Source organism: Equus asinus, chromosome 22, assembly GCF_041296235.1.
Source record: "Equus asinus isolate D_3611 breed Donkey chromosome 22, EquAss-T2T_v2, whole genome shotgun sequence".
NCBI lineage: Eukaryota > Metazoa > Chordata > Mammalia > Perissodactyla > Equidae > Equus > Equus asinus.
Genome location: NC_091811.1, coordinates 52464886 through 52488550, shown reverse-complemented (window position 1 = coordinate 52488550; position 23665 = coordinate 52464886). Strand labels below are relative to the sequence as shown.

Genomic DNA, 23665 nt, shown 5'->3' with positions numbered 1-23665 from the left:
CAAGGCATTCCACTAAAATTACTACCCACTGGTAAATGTGCTCATTCTCTATTTCTTTCCTCTTTCATCTGAAAATCTTAACTTCTTCAGCAATCCACTTTTATCCCTCCCCATTTCTGTACCTTAGATTTCCCCCATGTCAAAATGGAGAGATGGGACTGAGAGAAAAAGAAATCTAGCTCCCTGGAGATTGAATCTCGTCTCATATTTTCCTTCTTAAGGTCATATTTCTCTATTACTGAAAATTCAGTGTTTTCTGAGTTTCTCCAATGTCAGTCAGACACATGATCACTGAAAACACACATGAACGAGCTGCCCTAATCTCTGGGGCAGGCCTCAATCTCTAACATTTCTAAGGTTGCAAATTCCACTGGAAAAATGCTATTGGAGGTCACAGTTCCTTTTCGTCTTCACACAAAGTCATTTTCATTCAAGCCTCCCAAACAGCTCCACCTTCTCCTCCACAAAGTAAGACTCAGATGAAAGACTCAAGGAGTGCAACAAATTAGAAAGTGGAAGAGAGAAACTTCCTGAGGTTTACAAAACACCTGTCTGATGGGCTAAAAAAAAAAGCAGGCAGATATATCTCTCAACCCTACATGGATACCACCAGGCCTGGCCTCCTCCCGTAAAACCTCTCAGGACTGGCTCCTTGTTGTAGCTTCTTACCTTTAGCACCTCCACCTGGTTTCCAAGCCCTTTGGTGCAGAGCTCCATCACCGAATAGGAGCAGAAAGTATCCCTTATTTTGTACTGGTTGACGGTGGAGAGCCAGAGGAAAAGGTTGTTTTCTAACTCCATAGGAGGAATTAAGATGGACTGGTGACCTGAATAGACACTGCAATAAGAAAGGCAGGAGCTGATATTGTCAATTCATCCTGGATGACCTAATGTTTTAGAACACCATCAATTCAAACATTTACTGAGCACAAAGGACAGTGTAGGGTCATATTAGATATAAAGGTCTAAGAATCAGCCTTGTTCCTACGCAACTCACAAACACAGTAACTATAAAACAAGGCAGACTGCTATGCACAGGAAATGACATGGGCATAAAGGACATTAGGATCACAGAATAAAGAGCAAGTCATTCAAACTGGGGAAGCTAGGGCGGAGGTGTTTCACCAAGTAGGTGTCACTTGAGCCGGGGCTTGAAGAATGAGCAGGAATTTACAGTGGCTGGTAGAAGTGGGGATGGTGATGAGAGCATTCCAGGCAGAGGAACAGCATGTGCAAAGGCATGGAGGTATAAAAGTACATGGCATGTTTAAGGTCGTCAGAAACACTATCCCAGTATGAAATACTAGGGCAAGGACGCATGAGGGGTGGTGGGAAATGAGGCCAGAAGGGTTGAGCCAAACTGTGAAAGGGCTTAACTATTGTAGAAAGGAGTTAAGACTCTACCCAACAGGCAGTTATTGCAGCTTTAAGTTGGGGCAAAACTAGCAACAAGGAGGAGGGATCAGAGACATGAGACACTGAAGGCTGAGAGACAGGAGAGGCTGTAATAATCCAGGTGAGAACTGATCAGGGCTTGAACCCCGACAGTGCAGCCAGAATAAAAAGCAAGGAATGGCAGGGTCACATATCGTGCGTGTAAGCTATAGCCATGAATCCTCAACTTCTTAAACGTGAGTACAGATCAGAATCACCAGAAGCCTAAGCATCCTGTATTTAAAAAATAGTGGAATTGTGGTCTCCACCTTTGGAGATCTAAGTTAGTAACCGTGGGGAAGGCCCATTAATTTGTTTTTTTTTAAAGACCCCTAGGTGATTCTTATGTATAGACAGATTTAGGAACAACTGAGACAGAGGACACGACATTTAATTGGATGTGAGACATAAAGATCTAGAAGTCGAAGATAACTCCCAAGTTCCTAGTTTGGGCCCCAGGGTAGATGATCCCCTCCCAGCAAGGATGGGGACACAGAAAGAGGATGTTGAGTTGCAGGCATCTGTGAAGCATCCATGGAGATGTCCACTGATGTCTCAGATGTAGGTCTGAGATAAGGTTCCCTGGGCAGACTGTGGAAGGACTGGGGGACCTGCTGGAAACAATCTGGCTGGGACAGACGTGCTACTTTCTAGCCACATGCTGTCGTCCCATCTTGTTATATTCCTTCCTGCCAAGCCTGGGGGGTGCGTTCTGGCTGTCAAAGCATGACATATTTCACCCAAGTGTCATCCTTCTACTTGGCTCTGCTTCTAAAATAAGGATTACAGGATGGAGCAGAGAGCAGGCAATAAGATCACTGACCTTTTGTACGAGGCATAAAACTAACAGGAAAAAAAGAGAATACAAATAAAACTAGACGAACATCAGAGACACTTTAGGTGTACAAATTCTGGAAACATCAGCATTTTATTGAAACTTTACCAAATTAAGGGAGCAAAGAGAAGGATGAGATGGTTATGGCCCCAAAGACGTCCCCATGCATTCTGTTTGTTTGCCTTTCCGTTCCTACCTGCAGAGACACCAGAGTGCAAAGCCAAGTCCACAGTAAGGGTCAAGGCAGATGGCTATCTGCCGAGAAGAATATAACTCACACTGGAGCTTGATGGCTCTACAAAGAGCATTGACCGCAGAGTGGGACATCTGGAAAGTGAGGAACAGGGAACAGGATGGAACTGGCAGCCCACAGAAAAACAGCTCTAACGATAGTTTGGGGAAGTTCTGGTTCCCCCCCAACTCCTCAATATCATGTGCATTTTTCATTGCTTCAAAAAGCTTAATCTAAGTCTAACTTAAGGTAACATATTTCTGTTCATTAGTCCATTCTGAATTTCATGAAATACGAATCTGTGATTTCACACTGGCTTTCACTGTAACTCTTACTATCTGTTAGCCTCAGTGCTGGGTTCAGAACACTGCATAACACAAATTCCCGGGGATAACTTACTCCGGAAGAGCCAGTGCTTTTATTTAAATATAGCAGGGACCCTTGATCCTCCGCCTACTGGTCACTGGTACAACCATTTGGCCTCTCCATCTGAAGTCCCTGGGGGCATGGTCATCTCTATTTTCTGCAGACCTGGCATTTTACCAGCACCCAGCGAGGGAGCGAATATGCCCAGACTACTCTACCTTCACTCCTGTAAGCATGCCAGTTGTGGAGACACTGAAATCAAGATAAGCCAACATCTCAGGAGTGGGCGGTTTATACAGCTGAGGTAACCTTTTCCTGGGTAAATCATCTGCAACGAAAAGAAAACTCTGATGTCAATCAGACATGCTGGAACATGAAAACCATTGCTCTTCAACTGGTTTTCTGTGGCTTTGCTGTGGCCAAATTTAGCTCCTGGGATTTGCTAAAGCTTAAAGCTTCTCATGCTTAACCAAGCAGCTCACATGTCACTCCTAGAGGTGGGACACTCGACAGTGTAAGCAAGCGAATCTACATCAGGTAAACATAGTTACTGGAAGGTTAGTGAGGGTATTATAACACAGTAGTTGAAAATACGAAGGAAGCTGACTGCTGGTGTTCCAATCCCAGCTCTGCCATTGATCAGAGATGTGACCTTGGAGGTATTTAACGTCTACGTGTCGGTTCCCTCATCTCTAAAATGGTAATGATAGGGGCCTGCCTGCTGGCACAGCGGTTAAGTGCGCACGTTCTGCTTCAGCAGCCGGGGTTCGCCAGATCGGATCCCGGGTGCAGACATGGCACCGCTTGGCAAGCCATGCTGTGGTAGGCATCCCACATATAAAGCAGAGGACGATGGGCATGGATGTTAGCTCAGGACCAGCCTTCCTCAGCAAAAAGAGGAGGACTGGGAGCAGTTAGCTTAGGGCTAATCTTCCTCAACAACAACAACAACAAAATTAAATGGTAATAATAGCTTCCCTCATAGAACTGGTGGAAAGTTAATGCACATAAAGCACTTTTAAAACAACTGACTAAACACTCAAAAAGTTTTAGTAGCTGTTATCATGCTGGTTTCCAGTTAAAGTTCATTAATTACACTTTAGTGCATGTTATATTAAAATGGACTGCTTTAAATGTTGTTTTTCTCAAAGTTAACATGGCAGATTTTTAAGAATGATAATCTAGAATTAGGAATTATTTCCTTTGATCATTTATTTATATACCTCTCCCTTCCCCCCAAATTTGCTTCATAAATGTGTCAAAACCAAGAATGTCAAGGATGTCTCTGGCCCAACCATGCCTCCTCAATGACTGCTTTGGCTTTCTGGATCAAGAAACAATTCTGCCTCTGGCTTTTAAATCTATCACTGGGCACCCACCTCTGCTTAAACTAAAGACTTCCTCTGTCACTTTCAACCCACCTTTGTGTCGGGCAGGCTCACTCATGTGCCTAAAGTAACCTTCCTATTGTCTGCATCACAGCCCATTTCAGGTCTCGAAATGTGACCACGTCCAATAACCACAGCAGATCTGCATCACTAACACCAGCACAGCCCATCTGCGTGACATATTCTACACGACTGTGCGTGTGTCCCTCAGTAACAAACGCAAAAAGATCTAGTTCAGCATCTGGCACACAATAACCACCACAAATCCACGTCATCCCTACATTTAAACCATATAAACGCTCCTGAGGTGGACACCATGTGGTACTTACTGAAACAGGGAGGGAGGAAACTAATGGCTAACGCGCTTGGAATGGAGCCAAACTGGCTGGGCCTGAACTTCAGTTCTGCTACTGACTTAACCTCCCTGTGCCTCAGTTTTCTTATCTGTAAAATGAGGACAAAAACAGCCCCCATCTAAGAGGGTTGGTATAAGGATAAATTAGGTAACACATGTGAGACTCCTGGCAGGCCGTAGGACTCAATAAAAGGCGCTATGATGACGATGATGACGTGCAAGGTGTTCTACGTTATGCTGTTTAACATTCACGACCCCATGAAGTAGTTATTACAGCCCCACTGGTTAGACAGTTCTGCCCAAGTGAGCAGGGCTACTGAGAGAGTAACAGGGTATCGGGATTCAAACCCCACCTGCCTGACTCCAAGCGCACCCTCTGCCCTACACTACCACTCTCCAGAGAGCCCCGGGGCTCACCCCTTCTTTACTGTGCATACCTTCTAAATTGGTGTCCCCAGGGGACTGGTTCCAGGACCCCTGAGACCAAAATCCACAGATGCTCAAATCCCTTAGTCGACCCTCCGTATCTGCGGACGCAGAGCCCACGGGTCCAGAGGGCTGACTGTATGCTGCATTCGATATTCTCGATAAATGTGAGAGGCAGGCAAGGGTCGGGGCTATTGTAGGAAGGGGTGATCTCGGACAAGGTTATACAGAAAGCAAGTACTGAAGCTCGAGCTAGAACCAGGTCTGCTGGTTCCTAGTCTAACGCTGTTTCGAGTACATCACATCTAGAAGTCAAGGATCAGGTCTTCTCAATATTTTATATGGCCCTACATGCTCATGGTCACATCCAGCATAAAAACCTAAGCACCCTTTGACGATGCCAAGAGTAACAGCAAGACACTTTCTGTTTCAAGAGTCCTTAGCACACCATGATCTGCTTCTTCGGGTCTGGCTGTGGCAGTTTCCAATGCTTGGGTAACACAAGCTGACTGAGCATTAAGTTTGCCTCCGTCTTAGCAGGCGGAAAGTACTGCAGCGTAAGAGCTGTGTAAACCCCTTTGGCGTGAGAACCTAGGAAATCTCAGAGTGAATGCTCTTGTCCCTCAACAGCTCTGGAGGAATCTGCCTCACCTGTGTCAATGATGGTTGGCCACGTCTTCACGTCCACAGCTGCCGCCGCCTCTCGGGATCTCAATAGCCTCATTAGGGTCTGCGTGGTGAGAATGCAGACTGCTTTGCTGACCTAGAAAACAAATGGACAGAAATAAGCACAGAAAGGCTTAGCCCCCATGTCGCACCATAGGCTCTGGCTGCTGCTAAAAGCAATTTGCACACCACACCAGGCAGGGCACGATCAGTGTTTCAAAGAACACATGTAGGACAATGGAGGTTGGTGTTTGCCCTCACATTTGTCCTCTGGAAATGTGTAACACTTGACTGTCTCAAAATGACGGAGTTGTTCACAACGCAAGTTGTTGTTTACAACAGTGACACTCAAATATTCCATGGTTATAATCTCAGTATAAATCCCACAATCTTTTGATTTCACGAAGGTCATAATAAAATAAAAACATGGATCTTTAGTGCTCCGGGAATGAGAAGAGCCAGCCCATCTCTGAAGGGTCAGCGTTTCAACAGTCTGGCGAACAGTGAAGCTCTCTAGACCTAGAGCAGACCCTGAATCCGGGGGGCGCCGGGCTCTCACAGAGGCTCGGCTTTCCTGCTTGCTTACACATGGAAATGCAAAGGCACCGACTTCCCCCATAAACTGTCAGCGAAGGGAACTTCCCTCCCTCCTGCTCTGGCTCACCCTGCAGAATATGACAGGAGCATCCTGCTGAATTGAACTTGATGATAAAATCATCTGCGGCGAACACAGTTTTATTAGGCGCAGGCTCCAGTTGCTCACAGAGAGCATCAGTTCTTAGAGGAACAAATATCACATAAATTGCAATTTTGTAACTCTTTGCTTTAAAGTACATTAGGATATGATGCAATACAGTTTTACCTTATTTTCTTCAATTCTCATATCCTGTAGAAACTTCTACCACCTCTACAGCAAGATTTTAATGTTCGCCTCTTTCAAGTTTGTGATAAATGCACACAATTCTCTCACCAATAACCATGTTCCCTCACTGAATAATGCTGGTCACTTTCATCAGACTAAGGAAAAGGAGGTCGTTTTCAGGAGACAGATTTGGCTTCCTGACTCAACAAAACTGAAACACTAGTAAGGATCCTCGGTTGTCTGAATCTGGACTTTATGGGATGAGGACAAGGCAAGACCCACTCGGTACTCACATCCACAATCATGCGGACCGTGGGCAGCGTGGCAGTTAGGTTCTGGGCGTGAGGAGGCCGCACGGTCACAGGTATGCACCCTGCATACAGGCAGCCGTAGAACGCATTGATCAACTCGATGCCTGCAAGACAGAATCACTTAGCTGCCTGGCAGCACTGAGAAACTAAAAGGCAGATCTTCCAAACCAGTTTATTAAACCACTTGCCAGATGGGTATTTAGACCATAATTTAGCAGAGACCCTAGCAGAAGTTTTTTAAGTTAAGAAGGAATAGAAGGTAAAGAAGGAAGCATATAAAACAACTTAAAAAAAGATAGAGAAGCCAAGAATAAGTAACCAGAAAGAAAGTCAGAAGTCAAGAAAGCTCTTGAAAAAGGTATTTCGATATCATTATTTGATATTACTGAGGAGAAATCAGAGATGCTGAACTGGGGAAATAAAAGAATGGGGAAAGGAGAGATGGAGAACCCCTGAGTTTCCTGTAAATAGTTAGAAGGCTGCTAAGTGAAGAGCAATTAGACTTCTGAGAAGTCGCTTCGTCAGAGGGTGCAAGTTTTAGGGAGGTAAAATGTGACTCAATACGAAGAAGACTCTGCAATGTCAGGACCGGGAGGGTGGCCTGCTCCAGGCAGAGCTCTGCCCCATCACCACGTCACTGACTGGTGGATGGAAGGCCATCTCACAGGAACACCGTAGGAGGATTCTTTTACCAGATAACCTTCTGAGGAATCCTAGTATCAGTGTAAATAAAATAGCATAGTAAGAATCACAGAGCAAAATGAAGCAAGGGAGATAAGAGACCAAAAAAAGGTGGATGTATGAGTGGGTTAGCTGGCAGAAGAATAAAGAAAGGGACAACTCAGATATTTTACCTAAAATTTTGAATATTTACATCAAACTACCATCAAATAATTCTGAGTCCCTCTTAGTGTGAAGAGAGGGTTGTTGATTTAAATTAGAGCATGGAAGATAAAAAGCAGCATTTGAGGAATACCAAACATTAATCATGGTATGAAGAACGTGAGGTCAAAGAGTTCATGCCCAACAGGCCTTTGGAAACTAGATGAAATGGTCTCATTCCTGAACACTCCTAGAAACAAAGCGTTTCTTTTGAGGGTTTCCAAAAGTCAGACGTCCTCATTCATTCATTCCTATTTACCACAGTGCCAGGCACTAAGCTAGGCAGTGGAAATGCAAGAGTAAATACAACATCGTGCTGCCCCACGCTGGGCAGGGGGCGGGGTGGCCGGGTTTACACCTTGGCCCACGCGCACAGGCTCCAGGAGGCCGTGAGTTCCTGTCCTCTTACAGCTTGTAGTCTAGAAATGGAGCGCAAGCCTAGTCTACCAGCCCAACACTCACCAGGTGGATAGAGCAACACCACGTTGTCTCCTGCATTTAGATGTCCCTTATCACCAAGAACAGACGCAATCCTCTCTGCTCGCTTATGCAGCTGCAGGCAGCTGGCTGTGCACACAGTAGTGCCCTTGAAACAGAAGCGGATCAAAGCTCAGTAAGGAAATAAAACAGTAACAGATTAACACAATTCCACACTATATGAAAGGCTTGTGCCTTGGGAGATTATCTTTAGCAAGTTATCAGATTCAGTGAAAATTCTGCCAGTACCAAAAGACAAGTGCGGGATCCCTTTTCTCTTTCAATGTCTAAAGGTACTCAGTGAATAGCAACATTAACTTAAATCAAACATGTATTTACAGCCTGTCTCATTTAAGGTAGTTTTAAAAATACTAAGAATTTTTTGGGGACTGGCCCGTGGCCGAGTGGTTAAGTTCGTCTGCTCCACTTCGGTGGCCCCGGGTTTCACTGGTTTGGATCCTGGGCGCAGACGTGGCACCACTCATCAGGCCATCATGAGGTGGCGTCCCCCATACCACAACTAGAAGGACCCACAACTAAAATATACAACTATGTAGTGGGGAGATTTGGGGAAAAAAAGCAGAAGAAAAAAAAAAGAAGATTGGCAACAGTTGTTAGCTCAGATGCCAATATTTAAAAAAAAAAAATACATAGCGAATTTTTTATTTAAATGACGAAATAAGAGGGGAGGAAAAATAAAGGAAATAAAAGCCGATGAGGGCAGGAGTGAGGTCAGGACAATACACACTGGGTATGTGGGCTCCTACATTTGTTGTGCATGAAACACAAGTTTAGCTCTGAGTTTCCTAAGAAGAAAGATGGAAACAAAAACAGTCACAATGAATCACAGTCCATCAGCTAACTATAAAGATTAGCAGATTAGAAGGCAGCCAACTCTCCCTGATCCTGAGAATAAGTTCTCCGGCGGGTCTTCATAACTATCCTTACTGTCGATTCAAGTCTCACTGAGCTAGGCTTTTTGAACCCCTTCCCTTGTGAAACATAACACACCAACGGGAAAGTGCATAAAATATGAAGGAACAGCTTAATGAAAAATTATACAGCAAGCATCTGCGTAAGACCCAGCAAGACACGAGAAAGACCACTGACAGCAGCTCAGAAGCACCCCCTGGGGCCCGCTGGGCCAGCCTTCTCTCTCCCTCCATAGGTCCCTACTGTCTTAATGTTAACTGCTGATTTCTTTTATTTAAAATATTTTTACCACCCATGAAATATTTGATTTTATATAACTGGAACTGTACTGTACATATTTTTGTGTTTTGCTTCCTTCTCTCAACATTATCTTGAGACAGCGCTGCTGCAGGGCACAGGTGTAGTTCATTTTCGTTGCTGTATTTAATCGTATGAACATACAACAATTTATTCATCCATTCTACTGCTGATGGACACTTACTCTTGTACATGTATCCTGGTGCATAAATATACGAGTTTTGGTTGGGCTTAGACCTAGAAATGGCATTGCTGGGTCATTGCATATGCTTATCTTCAACTTTACTGGATAACGCCAAATTGTTCTTTATCATGCCAATACCACAATGTCTTAATTATTGCAACTTTATAACTCAAAAAAAACCGCTCACAATATAAAGTTTTACCAAGCTGTTTCTTTTACAAATAACTTTTTTATTTCATTAATATAAAATTGTACAAGTTCATTATAGAAAATTTGGACAACATAAATAAATATAAGATGTAACCACTATTAACATTTCAGTGTATATTTTCTTATTTTTTAAAAAATGGGTATATATTATACATAAATTCACATGCAACATTAAAAAGAAAGCTATCTTATTGTACTATATTCCAGAAGCTGTGTAGTGCATTGGTTAAGAATGTGGGTTCTTAAGCCAGTTTGGGTTCAAATGAAAGAGCTAATTTCTTAGTCTTCCCTCTTACTAGCCCTGCGACCTCAGGCAAGTCATTTTATGTCTCTGTGCCTCATTTTCCTCAATCCTAAAATGAACTATAACATAGAAAGAATAGAAAGACCCAGAATAAGGTCTTCAGTAAGTAATCCAATATTTATTGAAGTTTATATCCTACTTTTTCTGCTTATATATTATGAATATTTTCTGGGTCATCAAATATTTTTCTATATCATTGTTTTGAAAGGCTGCATTGTATTTCATCATGTTTATATGCCATAATTTACTCAGTCAATTGTCTGTTGTTGAACACTGAGGTTACAACAGGAAAATGAATATCCTCTTGGCTAAAGGCAGGGTTAAACTCATAGGGCCATTTCTTACAACATTCCTCATTTTGGTCCACGGTACAGCAGCAAACTAAACTTCAGGAAAAACAATTATCTGAGCCTGAGAGAACAGTGATGTATGGTTACTAAGCTTTCTAGAGGTCTGGGCTAATCCGAGGTAAAATGTTAGAATATACAGAAGAATAAATGGACTACATGTCCTTTCGTCCTCCATATATGTTATTTCCCTAACCAAGGAGCAAATTTGAATTTATGCTCGCTAACAAATATCTGGAGTATGGATTTCACAGGGCTCTAATTTTAACTATAAGTGGAGTGGGGAGCAAGCTGGACTGACATCTTCTTGCTGAAATGCAAGGACCCTAACCGATCCATGGCTTGAAGAGAAGCCCACTTCACGCAGAGGTGGAGCAAGAAGTCCCAAAATTTTGTACCACAGAGCAATGTTTCTTAATATTTTCATTGACTTTTCACTGAGATGCACAGGATATTCCTATCATTAAGTTCTATCATTGTACAAATTCTCAAAGGTCTATGTGTGTGTGTGTGTGTGTACATATCAGTATCAGAATCTAAGGGGCTGGGGCAGAAAAGGGCAGTTTGGGTAAGTCCTCTAAGAGAGTCCAACAAGCCCTCCAGTCTTGCCCCTGCTGGTGAGAAAGACTGTTATATGCCGTGGTCAGAGCTTTTAGCCTCTGACTCAGCCATTAAAACAAACACCTCTCAGCCAACTCCGACAGAATGCACGACTTAAAAAACACAGCATTCTGAGCCAGCCCTGACGGCCTAGTCGTTGAAGTTCGGCATGCTCCACTTTGGCACCCTGGGTTCAGTTGCCGGCGTGGAAACACACCACTCATCTGTCAGCCATGCTGGGGCAGCGGCTCACAGAGAAGAACTAGAAGGACTTACAAGTAGAACATAGAACTACGTGCTGGGGCTTTGGGGAGAGACACAAAAAAGAGAGGACGACGGGCAACAGGTGTTAGCTCGGGGTGAAGCTTTCCCAGCAACAAAAACCCAAAACCCAAAAACAATAATCTAGTGAACTATCCATCAGAAAGCAGTAGTTAAAGGTACTCTTGAATAATTTCCAATTTGTTTTTTATCTGTTAGCAATAAATCATTTAAGTAAGTACTAAAAATAAATCTGGATTTTAAAATGTTGATCTAAAGTAATCTTATTCTTGGCATAAATCAAAGAATTAAGAGTCAAATTTGGTATAAAATTACAGGACATAGTGCATTCCGAGTACTGTAGGTCTGTGTAATTCACTGTGGCCCCCACCGTTCCTAGCAGAACTCCATAAAGACGACTTGACGTAACACGAGAAGAGACAGCACTAAACAGCACCCCAGGAGGCCTCTTTCAACTTCACAGTGATTGCACAATTTATCCTCGGATGTCAAAACAACGAGAAAACAGTAACTCCTTCCTCAGAATCGGCAATAAAAATTTTCTGATGAAAGAAAGAGATCAAGAGTGCCTAAGACACTCCCAGAATATTCAGCTGATTAGAAATACAATTGAATTTTTAATACCTTGGCATTTAACAGCATGAAGAGTACATGGTCAGGAGTTGCCTGGGCTCGCCACTGCAAAATCTCCGCCAGAAACTGGTGCTGAAGTCATAAAGCAGAAAAAAGAATCAGGGTCAGCAACTTTTTAGAAGTTGGACAATGCACCTCCCATCTGTTACCTGAAGTATAAGTTCTGTCCTTGGCTTGTTTGTAAAAATCAATGCTTCTGGAACACTCACCTTCCTCACCAAATCATTCTCTTCGATTTGCCCGAGATCCCTGCCTGCAGCTTGTGCTATGCGTTTTCCAGCAACCAGATTCCCAACCATCACAGAAGCAGGGCCTACACCTGTAAGTAAAGGCAAAAATCAACTCTCTGAAGATGGTAATTCAAGCTACATATTGCCAAAGCATTTCCAGGCTAACCAAAACTGGATCAAACGTTCATTCAACAACACTGACTGAGCGCTCTCCAGGCACTGGGAACACAGTAGCAAACAAGACGACAGCTTGTATTCTAGTGGGGAAAGGCAATCAATAAACGCATACAGTTGTCCCTCAGTATCTGCGGGGGACTGGTTCCAGGACCGCCCCCCATACCATTATCCACAGATGCTCAAGTCCCTTATGCACAATGGTGTAGTATTTGCATATAACCTATGCACACCCTCTCATATGCTTTAAATCATCTCTAGATTACTTATAATACCTAATAAAATGTAAACGATATGTAAATAGTTATTATATTGTATTCTTTAGGGAATAATGACAAGGAAAGAAAGCCTGTACATGTTCAGTACAGACGCAGCCATTGTTGGCTTTTCCATCCACGTTTGGTTCAATCTGTAGATGCGGAACCCGCAGATACAGAGCGATGACTGTACAAAAACAAATGATGTCACGTAGCAGGAAGTGCCAGAAAAAAACAAAATAGGACCAGAGGACACAGGGATGGGGGTGGAGAAGGGCAGGTGGGCTCCTGTAGCTTGGGTATAGGGAAGTTTTCACTCTGAGGACAGTTGGTTGCACTGGTTCCCACTGATAAATAATTTCATCTGCTCCAATCACGATACAATCCTAAAAGTGGGCTTAACAGTAGTGAATATCTAGTCTGGAAAGAAATCTGCTATCTACGAGGACTGTGGGTGAGTTCATCAGGAATATCAGAAGGGCTGTACTGAAAGTGAATAATGAAATCCAGATTGTGGGACATTCTGCAAGACAACTAGCCTGGGATCTTCAAAAAGGTCCGTGTCCTGAAGACAAAACAGAGTTGGGAGCTTTTAAATTAAAGGACATGACCACCAAACGCAATGCATGACCTTGAGTGGACAATGGATTTTTAAAAAATCAGCTGTAACAAACAACTGGAGAAATCTGAATACAGACTGTATACTATTAGATGACATTGTATTAAGGTTACATTTCTTAATTTAAAAAAAAAATTTTGAGGGTGAGGGGCTGGCCCCGTGGCTGAGTGGTTAAGTTCGTGCGCTCCGCTTCAGAAGCTCAGGGTTTTGCTGGTTTGAGTCCTGAGCGTGGACATGGCACCGCTCATCAAGCCATGCTGAGGCGGTGTCCCACGTCACAACTCAAAGGACCCACAACTAAAAATACACAACTATGTACCAGGAGGCTTTGGGGAGAAAAAGGAAAAATGAAATCTTTAAAAAAAAAAATTTTTTTTTAAATACTGAATTCAGAGGATGTTTTTAAAGATTTTATTTTTTCCTTTTTCTGCCAAAGCCCCCCAGTGCATAGTTGCGTATTTTTAGTTGTGGGTCCTTTGAGCTGTGGCATGTGGGATGCCGCCTCAGCATGGCCTGATGAGGTGCTATGTCTGCGCCCAGGATCCAAACCAGCGAAACCTTGGGCCGCCGCAGCGGAGTGCGCAAACTTAACCACTCCGCCACAGGGCCCGGCCCCCAAGGTTACATTTCTTAATAGGATAATGGCATTGTGGTTGATTAGGAAAATTTTAGGAGAATGTTTCTGTTCTTCAGAGAGACCTTGCTGAAATGCTTAGGGGTGAAGTGTCATGATGCCTCCAACAATTTACTCTCAAATTGTTCAGTCAAACAAAATGTTAACAGTCGGTGAATCTAGGGCAAGGGTCACGGGTGTTCATTATACAGTTTTCTTTCAACCTTTCCACAGGTTTGATTGACACTTGGGGAAAAAAAGGGAGACCCCTCCCCCCTCAAGAAAATCAGTGCTCGGGTGCTGCTGCCTGTCTTCGTGGTCACTTAAAGACTAAGGCACAAACTTATCAAACTAGGAAGATGGCTAAAAGATAACACGACTTATCACCAGCTGAGCTTGGAATAATGCTGACACTACACTTGGATTAAGGTTAACTAACTTTTATTGCCAAAATCTGTTGATCAGAAATGTACTGGAACAGCTGGAACAAAATCATTTAAATCACAGAATCACTCTTAAATATTTGAGAAAGCTGGGTAAGGAGTATACAGGAATTCTGTGGCAATTTTTTTGTAAGTGTGAAATTATTTCAAAATAAAAAGTTAAAAAATTTTTTTAAAAACCTCAAAAAGGATAATGTACTCCAACACACTGACCGCTGAACAGTTTTAGTCTACAAAGTGTCTACTGTAATTTTAAGTATAATATGCAAAATTCCTTCCTAAGAAATTGCATAATAAGTTGTAGATATATCATGTTAGAGACAGTCTTTTACAAAGGCAGGGACTCAGTGCACATGACCGTAAGTTGCCCAATCCTGGATTCACACTGTAAAATTAATAAAGGCATGATATTTTAAAAAGGGAATTTTTCAGAGCAGTTTAAAACAACAAAAATAATTCAGCAGCAATTTCTTGCGGTCCTTCTTTGTGCATTTCTTGAGTCTATGGGTCACAGAGAGTGAAAATGGGAAGCAATAACACCTCAGAGGCTAACTGCTCTTTGCTGTACCTGTAAACATGCCTTATTATTTTTCCCACAAAACTCAACTTCCTGTGGCAAAGACCACTAGTTATCAACCCCAATATCCATTCTCTTCTTCCTTAAAAACAGAACACTTAGTTTTTTGTTGGGCAAATGCCTGGAATAAAGACTATATTCTATGGTGTGGGAGAGTAATATGTAAAGTACTATGTGCAATTTCTAGAAAATATATTTAAAGGAGAAGAGTATTTCCTTCTTCGCCTTCTTCTCCCACCTCCTAGCTGGAATGCAGGAAGGATGGCTCAAGGGCAGGGAGCCTGACTGGACCCTGAGGCAGGATGCCAAAGACGGCTGTGGCAGATTGTGTTATTTTCCTACAACCCTTCCTCTCCTCCGTGTCCTTGCTGTGACTACAGGGGAGGGTACACCTCCCTGCTCGACTGACTTTGGACACGGGCCGACTTGTTTTGGACAATGAAATGTTAGGGGACAAGATACAAACAGAAGCTTTAAATATGCTTGTGTGTTTGGCTTGCCTTCTTGCTTATGCCATCTGCCTTGAGAAAAAAATGACCCAGGTAGTTGCCGGTCCCATGATGAGGAGACACAGGGAACAGTTCTGAACCCAACCTACAGCCTGGAGCCAAGCCAAGCCCAGACGATCCCAGCCAAGCTCAGATCTACATCCCATGAATGAAAAATAAATGCTTCTTATTTCAAGCCACTGAGTTTTAGGGTTATTTGTTATGCAGCATATCTATAACAACAGTTGACTGATGATAAAAACAGAGCAAAAAGATGGGAAGCTGGAACCACAATGACTGAGGAGCTCCCATCCCAGCCCTGGACTGTCTAGCTCTGGACTTCTTTTACCTGAGAGAGAAATAAACCTGTCTCTTGTTTAAGAGGCTGTTATGTTTTTCTGAAACTTGCAGCCAAAACCAGTCCTAACGCATTCCCATTCTTTACACAATAGCTCCAGTAGGCATCTCAATGAGATTTTTGTCATCAGGCTGCCTTGACACCTTTTCCATCTTCCTTTTCCTCTCCTTTCCTTTCTTACCTCACTCCTACCCATCTCAACTTTCCTGTATTCTTTGTAAACGCCGACTTCTCATGCTATCCTCATGTCATCTCCACCCCATCTACACCATGATTTTCAAACTGCCATGGTCCGATCCATATGCATCCCATTAAGATCTGAGCAGGCAATCACAACAGACAGCAAAAAATACAGAATCCAAACCTAATGCTTCCATCAGACAGGTGGCTACCGTGCCTATGGGGGCTCAGGAATAAATCTTTTATACAGGTTTTACCAAATAAAATTGGCTGAAATCTGGTTAGCAAAAGCAATGTTTGAAACATCTACTATGTCTCTAAGCATCTTTCAAGCATCTACTATGACATGAAAAGTTTTGTTAAAAAAACCCTAGATTAAAGGCTATTTAAAACAGTATCTTACTCATATGATGAATATAGGACTTCAGTCTAACAAGATTTGAGATGGAGGAAGATTTCTGTGTTTTATACATCTGTCAGACACTGAAACAGGGAACGTGTTTGAAAATACTTCTTTTTCTACATTTCTTAATTAGTAATGTACAGACTTCTTGATTGTGACTACCCCTTTACAATATTAGCTTCCATAAACTCTTATTTCCATTAGCAGAAACTGATAAATATCATATATAGTTTAGCTTAATGTACATCGTTACTGAGATAAGGTTAGCGGATGAGTTGACGATATCTAGATAAACAACTGTGATATGGTCTTCAGCCACCAGACCACTGAAGCAACTACTGCAGAGTGCATTAACATTTCAATATCTGATGAAAATATCCTAGAGAGTCAGAGGCTTACTTTACATTTTATTACTGTACATCATGTTCACCTTTCAGCAAAAGCTGTCTCACAGAAATATAATTAAATGCCACACTTCTCATTTTTATCTTCTTTTCCCAACATTTGGAGGCTGATGTGCTGATGCACAGTGTGTGTGTGTGTGTGTGTGTGTGGATAGTGGGATCTGTAAAGGCCAGATTTTGGCTCTTCTGTGTTTTCAGGCATACAGGAAACAAGGAGCCTCTCATTAATTTCTCATTTAAATTAAAAACATCAACAAAACTGAATGATTTCACATTGGATTGAACAGATATTTTAACATGACTGACTACCAGTTACTCATGCCTTTAGCCTCCTATTCAGTTAACTCTATAACATAGGTCTGCTCAGAAATTAGGCAAAAGGGTAAAACTGACTATTTGGTTTTTTCTCTTTTACATATGGCAATTCACATACTCTTATTTGTGTCTTGAATTTATTGGAATATGGCAAATGCAAAACATGCTATTAATCTTGTGCTTCTAATCCAGAAAATTTCTGAATTAAGAATCTTGCTCCTCAGCAGCGTTATAGGCCCAAATTAGACGCCTAGAGCTAAAAATGAGTGAGGGATAACTCTAGGTAAGAGATGCCCGACAGAAAGCCAGTAGAACACAACGACTCAGGGTGTGGATTTTAGTCACAATCAGTGTGAATCTCAGCTCTGTCACTAACTAACTAACTATATGACTATCTATATGACTTTGGGCACAATTCTTAACTTTTCTGAACTTTACCTTCCACAGCTGGGGGCAAAGCTTTGGGATCACATCTGTAAAATGTAAAAACTAGCTAGTGTTTGGCTTTTAGCAAGCACTCAATAAATACTAAGTATTCTTATTATCAGAACCTTACTCTACTTCCACAAGGAGGATTCTGATCATCTTGATGCCAGACCTTACAGCCAGGGGAAATGGAGGCACCTACCGAGAATTACTCAGAAGAGGGAGCCAACAGGAAACCCAGAGAGGCCTATTCAGCAAGGTCTCCATCCTCCGTGCTTTTGGTCAGCTGATACTATACTTTTGTTGCTAATCATTGTAAAGTCTAACTCTAGAGAAAGAATCATGGTGGAAGAATTCAGCTTCTTGAAGCTACAATTTTAATGTTATGTCTTCAAAGTCAGCACATTACCTGGTTGCTTTTGCCGGGGTTTTGGCAAATTGGTCACACATGTATGCGGGCACATGAGAATATTGCAAGGATGTAGAGATCCCTCCAGAAAGAGCTGTTTCGTCTGAGATATATGAATCCCTCCTAGTGGAGTTTTTGGCAATGTATTGGCAGGTACCAGAGCAAGGCAATAAACCCCTACTTGATGAATGCTATCGATTGCCTAGAAAAATAAAAAAAAAAATTCAGTGAGATTAATTTTACTACATTTTACAGCCTCCTAAGATAATCCATTATTTTACTCTATGATTTTTCTTTCTCTAACCAGTCTAGATCTAGAATATTAAGATCCCATACATGTAAAGGTACCTAACCATTTCAGCGATGGCAGAGATCTACAGAAGGGTAAGACAGGATGCAAACGGTCAGAGGTGGATACTGATTTTTTTTTTTTTTTTTGAGGAAGATTAGCCCTGAGCTAACATCTGCTGCCAATCCTCCTCTTTTTGCTGAGGAAGACTGGCCCTGAGCTAACATCAGTGCCCATCTTCCTCCACTTTATATGTGGGATGCCTACCACAGCATGGCTTGCCAAGCAGTGCCATGTCCGGACCCGGGATCCAAACTGACAAACCCCGGGCCACCAAAGCAGAACGTGTGCACTTAACCGCTGTGCCACCAAGCCGGCTCCGTGGATACTGATTTATAAACCTCAATATGTTCTCTCTTGAGTGAGATCAGAAACCTAGAAATTTGTTTTGGTTCTTTTAATATTCTCATTGTCCAACATGGCTCAATGAAGAAGAGGCAAAGTACTTTTATTATGAACACAACAGAAGCTCTGTAAGTGGGTCCCTCCTGAAGTGGTTCACCAGGTTACCAGGAATCCCCTCTGTGAAACATCCAGGTGAGCCCGCTGCACAGGGAGCCCTGGAGGCCACCAGCTCCCTGACTGCGCCTCTGCCCCCAGCCACGCGCCTCTGCACGTGCTGAGTGTCAGCTGTGCTGGCTTCGATGTCTTTCACGCCAGCTGTGCTTGTTATTGTGTTCACATCATTTAAGTAAGTGTTCTATCAAGTGGTAAAATATGAGTGCAAAAAGAGAGAGTTATCTTTTGGAAAGACTCATTAAAGGTGAGCTCCTAATAACTACCATTGGTAGGTATGGGGAAAAGCAAATAGAAAAAAACAAAAGACAAGTTGCAATTTGTAAAGCCTGGGTCTCAAGTTTTCAAAAATATTACCAATGTGAGGCATCTAACTAACTTTGCAAACTGGAAAACAGTATTACTAACTTTTGGGATGATGACAATCCATCACTTTTTATGGGAATTTATCTGTTCTGCTAAAAGACTTTGAATTGCTAGGGTTTTATAAATGCATTTTAATTGAAATTACCTTTGTTTTGAGAATTTTCCAAATACAAAAATAAAAATTAGAAATTACTCCTGAAAATTATTAAATGTGTAAAAGCAATTACTCAAAGGGTGGCTACTAGGTTGTGAAACAGCTGGTACGATATGCAATTTTATGCACATCTTATGCCAACTGATGTCAGAGAGCATATGGGGCCAAACTATTGTAAATCTCCCCTTCATCTCTATTTTATATGGCAAGACACGGGATGGAGCACTGCAGGACACAGGGTGGAGCACTGCAGGACATGGGAGTGGAGCATTGGAAGAGAACAGGACTCCACAAAGTTCATTTGCCAGTGGAAACTTCTGACATGAGAGTCAGAACTAACCAAGAAATGTCTTTCCTTCAACAAGCATACTTTTTTAAACTAAGGATAATAACAACAGGAAACAGTTATTACATCTGAGTATGGGTTAGGGATTACTCTAAACAATTTACCTGTATTATCTCATTTAGTCCTCACACCACCCTACAAGGCAGGAGATGTTATCATCCCCATTTTACAGATTTAATTCTTTATTTTATCGACGAAGAAACTGAGGCAAAAAGTTCGGTGGAGCTGGGATTTATGCCTCACGGAACCTCACTCCAGGTCCATGCTCTGTTACTGTATTTTTATAAGAGCAACTCTTGAACATCCTAAGAAAACAGATGTCATAAAAAGGTGGGGCTTTTTGTTTTTCTTTGCATCTTTTTACCTCATACTACATCTTTTACCGGATAGGATCTAGAGTAATGACTGACAAATGCTATCCTGGATTCGTCACTGAAAACACACCATCTGGGAAGTCATCTATTCGCCACCTTCCGTAGAAGGTGCTGAGTGCGGTATGCGGTTTATATTAGGAATGGACCTGGAATCTAACAGCCTCTGGGCTCTAACCTCCCGAACATGTGGTGTCCTTATACTCGGCTACGGATCCAAGTGCCCCAAGCTGAGACGCCACAGAGATGGAAATAACGCCCTCTTATTTCACGCTCAAATCAGACCCCAAATGACCCTTACAGGAATTTGGATTAGTAAATTAGTTTTAATTTAATTCCTATGGTTGCTTTCCAGGGAAAAGTAACCAGTATCTTGGGGGATTTCATTTCAGTTTCCTGCAATAGGAAAAAAACGTGTAATTCACCACAAGATTCTACCATTATGCGCCAAAGTTCATTCTGAATGAAATAAGCAGTTTGTTTGCTCGAAAATATGAACAGTATAAAGAAACATTCTCTTTGCAAGCCTAATTCTTAGCCATCCTTCTGAGATCAGCTCAGGCCCACCTACTTCATAGTCTTTTCTGTCTAGTCTACCTTCAGTACGTTTTCTTTCTTTTCTCTGATTTTCCACTACAAACAACCTATGCTATACCAGCTGATAATTCAGAATCACAGACCCTGAGGTTAGGAAGAAATCGTAAAAGTCATCTAGGCCCATCACTCATCTCATGCTTGCATCATTTCTAAAACATTACTGCTAACTGGCAGTAAATAAATCCAAACGCCCCAAGCAGACAAGTAAGTTACAGACATTGGGACACTCCCAATAACGTAGGATTTGCTATGGCAGGGACAGTCCTTCCTTTCTTTGGATCATCCATTTATCCAACAAATATTTACTGAACTGACCACGATGGTGTGCTGGCACAGCTACTAGGCTCTGGGGATTGAGCAGCGAACAGAAGAGAGAAAGTCCTGGCCTTCATGGGCCTCATATTACAGTGCATGTAGAAAACAATAAATACAAACATACTTAGATGGTGATAGTTCAAGTAGAAAAACAAAGAAGAGTGAAGAGACAGAGTGACAGGGAAGGTTAAAGACAGAGTGGGCCTCTCTAAACTCCTGACTGGAGATTATGACTATGATTATTATTTTTGATGTTAATCAGCATCATCATCATCATTTACTGAATGCAGGCACTAAATACTTCCATTAATTATCTAATTACTATCAATTAATCCTTCCAATAAGCTCTGTAATATAGATGATTTTATCCCCACTTTACAGGTTAGGAAATAAACTCAGCGAGGTTAAGTAACTCGCCCAAAGGCACAGACGTGGTAGGGCGTGAAGGTGGGATTCAAAGTCTGTGATTCTGAATGAAGACTGGGCTCTCTCTATCATTCCGGCCTGCCCCCTCTAGAAATACATCCCTTACACCCAGCCAAGTCCTCTTCCTGCCCTAGTGGTTTATCTCACCTAGATCTCTAAACTCCACATTAAAGCTCCTTCAGGGTAAGAACAACGTCTTATATTTTCTTGCATCCCTCGAACTCTAGGCACCACTTATAGCCTGTAGTAAGACTGTAGCTGTTGACGAAAGGATTGATTACTGAAAAAGATGTGTTCCACATATGGATTGTTAAAACTTTCATGGGTAGTAAACACTCAGGCACAAAAAAGTGAAAGAATTTGCTGAGGCAAATCAATTTAATTGTTCTTGGCAACTGGAGCAGAAAAATACCATGTGGTCCACAAAGAGAAATGGTATCAATTATCTGATTTTGCTAATAGTACCCAGAATATTTCAGTAGTGATTAAGAAGAAGAAAATACGGTGGCATAACTGGCCCATCAAAGAAAATGCTTCATTAGTGGTTGGGGCCACTCTGACAACAAAGCCACTCCACCTGGACAAAGACCCACGGCGCGCTCACCTGCAGCACGCGGCTCATCCACTGGAAACTGTCTTCCTCAGACGCGTCAGGTCTTTGTTCTGCGACCACCACGATGCGCTCATCATAAAATACAGACACAGAAAACACAGCAATTCTAAGAGAGACAGATCAGACACATCAGCACTCCCTTCACAACCAGTCCTAGTTGCTTTGCTCAGTTGGAATCACAGAGAGGGGACATCCCCACCACACTACCCAGGAATGAGTAGTTTAGAAAAGAAAATGTCACAATCATTACCATCAAAACAAGGACTCAAATAACACGTATTAAGCACCACTGTTGTGAATGTTGGGACATAGTGATAAATAAGACAAAGTCCCTGTCTTCATGGAGCTTGCGTGTCAGAGAGACAGAACAAAAAAATCAATATAAAATAATGTCATGTTGTAATACACACTGGGAGAAAACTAAGGCGGGGTAAGGAGGTGGAGTGGTGTGCGGGGGGCGGACTACAAAGGCAGGGTGGTTGGGGAGCGCCTCCCTGAGGAGTGGACACTGGAGCAGAGACCTGAATGAGGTGAGGACGCGAGCCATGCGAAGATCTGGAGGAAGAGGTTTCCGGGCAGGAGGAACGGAAAGCGAAAAGGTTCTGAGGTAGGAACGAGCTTGGCAGGTTTGAGGAACAGCAAGAAGGCCAGTGTGCCTAGAGCAGAGTGGTGAAGCAGAGAGTGGTGGGGAGAGGTCAGATCCAGGCAAGGGCGGTCACAGAGGACCTGGCAGGCCAAGGGGACGGGGATGTTCTGAGTGAGGTCTCCGCTCAAACGTCCCCTTAGTAGTGAGGCATTCCCAGACCACCCTATATAAACCGGCAAGCACACTCCCACCCGCTGTGTTCTTTCTGTAGAGCACTTATCAGCATCTCACACATTCTCTGTTTCCCTATGTGGTTCCTGTCTGTTTCCCCCAATGAGAATGTGAGCTTCACAAGGGCAGAGACTTGGCCACACCCTGAGCATCTGGAAGAGTGGCATACAGTTGGCACCCAATAAATATTTGTTGAATGAATGCACGAAAGAATGGGAAGTCACTGGAGAGCTGAATGTGCCAGCATGTCCAACCATCTCCCTTTCTTCCTTCCTTTTACCCACACATTTATTGAACACCTACCGTGTGCCAGGCACTGTGCTGAGTGCTGGGGATATACTGTGACCAAGGACAGAAGGTCTAGTGCCCCGTGGAGTTTACCTCTCACAGGATGCCACATCATTATAACAAACTACATGTTTCAAGAACGGGTTCTGTATTGGTTTAATTAATTTTTCTTACTTAAAAAACTACAGGGACACTAAGATTGCTTTAAAGACATATGTCCATCATTGTAAATAGGACATCAATTACTCAAATATGTACCAAACATCCTTTCTTGAATTAATAAGCAAAGAAAAAAGGATATGTAATTGACTTCATCCATGGAATCTGAAATTAGCACTTATGTACTACGTCAGTCTCTGCGTTAAGATGGTATAATAATTTAGTTAGAGGTGAGTACGAGAAACAACTCCTAGATGTGAAACTCCTGTGGAGTAGCAGCTATCTCACCTAGACTGAATGGGCCTACTTCTGTATTGAAGGAATGCAGGAAGTTCAATGTTTTAGAATTCTCAGTCCTCAGGATTCAACAAATAGTAATAATTAAAAACTGAAATATAGGATATGGTTATGTCTTATTCCTCTCAATT

The 23665-nt window shown here is 42.4% G+C and overlaps 1 protein-coding gene across 9 annotated transcripts in view; it reads right to left on the bottom strand.

Annotated features, from left to right (window-relative positions):
- Positions 1-23665, bottom strand: part of DIP2B (disco interacting protein 2 homolog B) — a 208434-nt gene that overhangs the window by 13968 nt on the left and 170801 nt on the right. For 5 of the 9 annotated variants that reach the window (XM_070494879.1, XM_070494881.1, XM_070494880.1 and 2 more), the window contains 11 exons: positions 22495-22629; positions 21965-22079; positions 17921-18122; positions 12234-12343; positions 12016-12096; positions 8220-8343; positions 6858-6979; positions 5688-5799; positions 3086-3195; positions 2466-2596; positions 670-838 (listed from right to left, as the gene is read on the bottom strand). In XM_070494879.1, coding sequence (XP_070350980.1) covers positions 670-838; positions 2466-2596; positions 3086-3195; positions 5688-5799; positions 6858-6979; positions 8220-8343; positions 12016-12096; positions 12234-12343; positions 17921-18122; positions 21965-22079; positions 22495-22629 — 1411 coding nt within the window. The remainder of the gene's footprint in view (positions 1-669; positions 839-2465; positions 2597-3085; positions 3196-5687; positions 5800-6857; positions 6980-8219; positions 8344-12015; positions 12097-12233; positions 12344-17920; positions 18123-21964; positions 22080-22494; positions 22630-23665) is intronic. The other 4 variants (XM_070494882.1, XM_044755927.2, XM_070494884.1 and 1 more) reach the window with 1 other exon arrangement.